Raw genomic sequence first — 7,244 nt, 5'->3', positions numbered from 1 at the left:
TTATTATTTATATGTATAATTTCATTATGATGTTTATTATATAATCAATCATATGTGTTATGTTATTATAACATATAATAAGTGATAAAATATAAATGAAAATGATATGAATATATGATATAGAATATAGAAAAAAACAAAAGAATAATAAGAATAAATGATAAATAAAAGGAGAAATGATAGTCAATGATATAATAATAAAATCAAAGTATAAAAGATAAAATTAATATTAATATAAAACAAAAGAGAATAAATATAAAATGAAAATAGATATAAATGATAATAATATAAAAATGATAAGAATATAAAAATGATAAAGATGAATAAACAAATAATAAAATACATTTAAATATAAAAGAATAACAAGAAGAAAATCTAAAGAATAATATAATAAAAATAATAAAATAAGAATAATATAATAATATAATATAATAATATAGATAATAAGAAGAATACAATGATATAAATAATATAAACAGAGAAATAAATATATAAAAATACGATAGATAAATAACATAATAATAAAAGAATAAAAGAGTATAAATAATTAATTATGATTCATCAAATCATCTATTTCATTAATATTTCATACAAAATGACTACAAGTGATCATAAAATATAAACATAAATATATACAGATTGTATATTTATCATATTTTTTATTTTTATTTTTTTATGAGCAAAATAATAAGTGGAAAAATCTATGGATGCAAATTTTTTTGCATCTTTTTTCATTTTTGTAAATTATTTAGATGCATTATTTCTTTGCTGATTTTCGTACCCATTTATCATTAATATTATTCTTACATTATTACGTTCTTCTTTATTTTATTATTCTGTTGTTTTATCTTCTATTATTTATATTGTTTATTTTTCATGTTATTATTCATTCTATTTCATTATGTTGTTATTTTCTATCATAATACAGTTAATATGTTAAATAAATATGTTAAAATTGTTATTATAATGAAATAAAATAAAAATAATAATACAATTAATAAGATGAATAAATAATAAACCATAATCTAAATGTGTTTATAACAATTTCTGTACAACACCTTTTAAAATACTAAATGATATGAAATGTTTTTTTATTTGGAATATGTTTTAAATATTATGTGATGTTCTTTGAATTTTATTCTTTATACAATCATTCAGTTACATAAATTAATGATAAAAATAACATATAATACAAACTAAATGAGAATGATGATGGAATAATCTATGAAATAAAGAAAGATAAATACAAAAAGAAATAAAAAGAATAAGAAAGAATGAAATAATAAATATTAATAAGAAAATAAATAAGAAATAAATAATAAGAAGTGATATGATAATGATAAAATAAGAAAGTGAATATGATAAAGAAAAAGAATAAAAAGAATAAATTAAATAACAATTGATTGAATAAAAACTTAAAAAATGATATAATATATCATAGAATAAATACTTCTAGAAAAGAAAGGATAATAAAAGAATAAAGAAGAATAAGAATAACTAAATGAAATGAACAATGCAAATAATGAAAGATAAATAAAAATGAAAATAATAAAATAAACAACTAAATAATGAATGAAATAATGTTATATTTATAATAACTAATAATAATATTAAATAAATATTAAATACAATTTTATTTATTATTTAATCGTTATAACCATTCGTTGTTTAATATTATGTTAATATTTATATTTATTATTCTATTCTTTATACATTTCTTCTTATTATTATGTTTATTTTTTATTATTTTATATTTTTATCATAAATATTTTAAATAATTTATTCAATTATATTTATTTCTATTCTTTACTTCTACTGTTGATATTCTCTTTTCTTGTTTTTTATATTAACAGATTTATCTTCTATGAGTTGTTTATTTTCTTTATTACTTTCTTCAACTTCCTTTTCAATTTATATCCCTTTTCATTGTAACATGTTTCGATTATGTGAATTCCATACACTCGGATCATGAACTCGAGGTAATAATTTATTTGGATAGTTGTTCATGATATTTCTCTGTGGTATATCATGTTGCTTTCTTAATGTTTCCTTAAGTAATAAATACAAAAAACAACTTCAAACTACTTTTAATTTCTTCATTCATTTGATCACCACATTAATCATTTGAATGTCCCTTTTATTTCATATTACTTTTCTATTTAGATTCTACTCTCTGAAATGGTCATCTCATCAGATGCTTTTCATTATTATCCTTTCACATTACTTTGTTTAATTTCCTAATTACATGTTTTTGTTTTCTTTTTATATTTCTTTATTCATCTCCTCTATCTGTTTGATAGTGTCTCTTAAGTTTCTCTTGCTTATTTCTTTCTATTTTATATTCCATGTTTTGTACTTCTTCTTACTTTCACTTCTTTTACTTACTAGCGTCTTCTTTCTTAATTAAGTCATTCATCTCTTACTTTATACTTAATGTATTCATATATGTATTATGATTTCTTGTTTGAAGTTCTGTTCTTTTTTTCTTTAAATATCTTCTTTCCTTTCTTATCAAATTTTATTTATAACAAAATTGTGTTTCTTGGGATTATTTCAGTCTTTTAATATTTTAAATTTGGTAAACAAAAATATGAAATGCCTACTACCAAAAATCTTTGAAAATTAGTTTGGTATATTCTAAAATTATCATAAACCATTGAACAAAATACTTATTCTTTTGTTTCTATTTCATCTTTCTTACTCTTTTATTAATTATTCCTATATTCTATTATTAATTTGTGTTTATCAAGAAGAATAAAAAAAGACCAAAATAAAATAATCAATTCAATCATTTTCAATTAAATTCTTTGATTGAACATAATAAAAATGTATAGTATTACTTTTATTTATTTTAGTACTTCATACTAACATATTAATATTCGAATATATTTATAATTATACTTTAATTATGTTTTGATTTCTTTTAATAAATACAAACTACCATTAAATATCAATAATAAACATTATACAAGAATTGTCATTTCCTACAATTTCTTATTTGAATTAACTCAATGAATAAATAACAAAGCAATTAATTAAGTGTTAATAGATTTTTCATATATTCTTCCTAGTTTAGCCGAGATTAATCCCTGAGTTATTTGTTTTTTAAAAAGAGTAATCTTTTTCTTTAACTTATCATTTATGTTTTTCTTGAAAATTGAGAAAATCACTTCTTTGCTTTATTTTTTCTTATTAATGTCTTCTCATCCTTCTTCTGCTTAATTCTTCTTTTTAACCTTTTGTTTATTTTCTGCCTTAATTTTAAACATTTTCTTTTTCCTTTTTTCTTTATTTTATGAATGAGAGAAAAGACTATTTCATTCCCATTATATTATTATGTTTAATTTTCTTTTAGTCTTACCCACACTTTAGTACTTCCTTATATTACACCATGTAATATTCTATCATAATATCTTGCTACACCCTTTGCAACTTTACCTAATACATTTCTAATTCAAATACACCGTCATAACCAGATAATAACTGGAAGTGTCGATGCTTGAATTTGTATTAATGTTTGTGTGTGTTTTAGACATGCCACTTTCGATTTTCGAAGAATAAATACATAATGAACAACAAAAAGATGATAAAAAAGAAAATAAAGAAACGACACATTTTTTTAATAATACACTATTTAGAAAAGCATTAAAATATTAATCTTACTCCTGATTATTTATACAAACTCAATTCTTCTTTTAATAGTTTTGTTGATGCTCAAAATTTAACAGATAAAATGAATTAATTAAATAAATGAGTGTGTTGATAAAAATTAATGAATTATCAAATAATTATATCAATTTACTCAAATTTAAAATAGTGTTGAAAAATGAATGGTTATTTGATGAAAAATGATATTAATGAAGTTTAGGAATTATTGTCACAGAAGATAATAAATATGTTGTTAATCAAGGAATTACTTCTGAACATAAAACTAATCATAAAATAGATGAAATAGAAAAGTACAGAATTGTAATGAAGAGTGAATGAAGAAGTTATAATTTAAACAATAAGAAAAGAAGAAATTGAAGAATGTTACAATGATAAATTGAACTAATTTAATAGTTTTGTTAATATTTTATTGTTTCAAATAAATGATAATTTGAATAAAAAGAAATAAAATAAACAATAATGAATAAATAGTTATAACATTCTTATACATTATTCAGTTGTATAATTTGAACATTATTCATAAATTAGAATATTAATACTTGTTAAATTTACATTATCATTGAAATATTCTACATTATTCATTTTTATTTTATTAAAATTATTATAATAAATAAACTCATATTCATACATTCTTTTTATTTATTAAAATAACATATGATTATTGTGTTTGTAAAAAACTATTCAGTATCATTTCAATTCTATAAAATGTATTTCTATTCTTCTTCTATTTCTTTTTATTTCTCTTTATTTTATTAAACTAAATTGTTATTTTAAATTATTCTTTCTTCAATTAGAGAATTATCATCATTATTCCAATTATCATAATGAATAGATTTATTCTCATGTCTCTTGTTCCATTGCTTGGATTTGGTGGATAAAGACAAACATCTTCAATACATTTATTGTTGATATAATCAAATTTATATCCTTCATCACAATATGCCAATACACATTTTGTACTCCATTCTCCATTATCTCCACATTCATATCCTCCATGTCCATGTTCGATATTAATTTCTTCATCACATTTTTCATCTCTTTTAACTAATCTTTTATTCTTTGGATTACATTTCGTTTTATATTTCTCTACTATTTTCTTTGTTTCTTCTTCAAATTCTTTTATCTTATCGTTTGAGAATTGATAAATATTCACTCTTTCATCTATAATATCTGGTAAAAATTCTCTTGGAATTGTTTCATCATATTCATAATTAAATCTGTATGTTTCTGAAAAAGTCAATTCCAAGTTATATCCATTTTGTTGTAAACTATTATTTGAATTTCTTGACGTAACATCAAAAATATCATAAACTGGTGATACTCCTACTTTTTATTCTTCATCTTTTCCATATGGATCACCATCAAATCCTACAAGAATAGCTCCTCCCCATTCTTTTAATCCTTTTGTTACAGATGAACATGCTGAATAACAAAATGAATCTGTATAAACTACTATTTCTGTTGGTTTTCTTGGATATCTTATTAATTTCAATTTTGGATAATCATCTAAACGCTGATTCAAAAAACGTCTCCAAGACACATCTACTGATGGTTGTGTAACTTTATGTTCAATATCTCCATATTTAATAATTCTTGGTTTTGTATACCATGATCCAATTTTTTCCGGAGTGCTCAAGGTTTTTCTTGGTTCACATGTTTCTGGTTCGTACGTAGTGTAACCACCGAAACCATCATTTTCTTTTTTTTTTAATTATATCTTCTGTAGTTCCTGATATTCTTGATGAATATATATAATCAAAATCATCATATGGTGATAATACTTTCTCAATTGTTTGTGCAAGTTGTACATAACCCTCTCCTTCATTTTGTGGGAATATTAATTGAATTGGATAATCATTTGAATCAAACTTATCAAGACATTCAGTTAATTTATTCAAAGAATAATCACTATAGCTATTAAAATTTTTTACAATTAATGTATTTACTTTGTTGCTTGTTGTTAAACAACATATTTCTTCATATCCAAAACATTTAGGTTCATATTCATCATTTTCTTGTTTTATTCTTTTTCTTTCATTTTCTTCTTCAGATTCTTCTATTCTTATTCCACTTCTTTTACTTCTTTCAAATGCTTCTTGGAATGTCTGCTCCCAACTATACTTCATGGCATATATCTTATAATTAACTGTTAGTCTTTCTCCATTTTCCCATATAATTGTTATTGGTGTATTTAAATATTCTTTTGTTAATGGTATTTCACCCAATAATCCATATGTTATTGCTGATTTTGCTTTTGTAAATTGTGCATGTGGACATTTTAGTCCTACATATTTCTTTCCAAATTTCCGAATAAAATTAAATGGATCTTCTCCATTTATTATTATAACTGGTACTTTCTGATTATTTATAATTTCTTTAGGTACATCAACCGAAATAGAATAAGGAAATTCATTTAGTGGATTTAAATACATTTTCTTATCATTATCTATATTTATTGTAAATGGAAGTAAATAAACAAAATCAAACGCTAAATTTGATGTATAACGATAATAATCTATACTAAAAGCTAAGTTAGGATCTCTTGTTGAAATAATAAGATTATTTATTTCTGAGTAAAACTCATACAGACTTGTTGTTTTTGTATTTATTTTATCTAATTCTGAATCAATATCCACTTTCTCATAATAATTATTTGAAAATGATGGTTGTGGTGGATTTTTTAATATGTCTTTAAATACATATGCATTTAAATAATATTTTAAATCATTAATAATATCAGTATTTTCTTTCTCTGTTGTTTTAATTGATTCAATACATTCAAATACACTATCAACTGTATCTATTTGATTCCAACCAAACATTGCTGGTTGATAGTCACCACACTGTTTTGATAAAGAAAGAGTAATAAATAGAAGTAATACAATATTCATATTTAATGATTATATCGTTCTAGTTTTATGTTTAAATATTCACTTATCCTTTCTTTCATTTACCCTATTTTATTATTTATTCATAACTTCTTCAATTTCTTTTTTCTTTTTTATTCTTTATATGTTTATTTTTATTTAAACATCACCCAACGTTTTTTTCATGTTTTTATTCTTATTTTTATTGAAACAACATTCGTTTGTGTCATATTTGTTTTTATTTTATCGTTATTTATTTTATTGTTTTTACCCTTATTTCCTTTTCTTTATTTTTCTTTATATTATTATTTTACCCCCTTTTTATTTGTTTGATTCTTTATATTTTCATTGTTTTATTTTTTTATCTTTGTCTTTATTTTTTGAAAATATTAATGATTTTCTTATTTCTTTTATATTTTATATTTTATTCTTCTTTACTCCATTTATTCTTATTTCATGCTCATTCGATGGTATTGTTAATTGCTTATAATTTGAATGACATTTTCATATTTATTTTACTCATTTGAATTCTTCATCAGTGATTATGATTAGAAAAAATCAATATGAAAATAATAAACAACAATGAAAGAAATGAAGATGAAATAAATGACAATAAATATGAAATAATAATCAAATGAATAAATACATGAAATATAAAACAATGATGAAATGGTTAATATTTAATATTTCATTTTATTGTGAATTATT

At 21.0% G+C, this 7,244-nt stretch overlaps 1 protein-coding gene across 1 annotated transcript, besides 1 other annotated feature; it reads right to left on the bottom strand.

Moving 5' to 3' along the window:
- Positions 1 to 3,019: 3,019 nt before the first annotated feature.
- Positions 3,020 to 3,547: a repeat region.
- Positions 3,548 to 4,459: 912 nt separating this feature from the next.
- Positions 4,460 to 6,560, bottom strand: EHI_137370 (uncharacterized protein; the record flags this gene model as incomplete). The annotated part of the gene is made up of 3 exons (XM_642905.2): positions 4,460 to 4,980; positions 5,029 to 5,367; positions 5,483 to 6,560. The coding sequence occupies 3 exons, from the start codon at positions 6,558 to 6,560 to the stop codon at positions 4,460 to 4,462; spliced, it is 1,938 nt and encodes a 645-aa protein (XP_647997.2).
- Positions 6,561 to 7,244: the final 684 nt, after the last annotated feature.

The sequence above is a fragment of the Entamoeba histolytica genome, genomic scaffold, assembly GCF_000208925.1.
Source record: "Entamoeba histolytica HM-1:IMSS scf_1104750518399 genomic scaffold, whole genome shotgun sequence".
Classification (NCBI taxonomy): Eukaryota; Evosea; order Mastigamoebida; family Endamoebidae; genus Entamoeba; species Entamoeba histolytica.
Note: the sequence above shows the minus strand (reverse complement) of the source record. Positions and strands in the feature narration are given on the sequence as shown.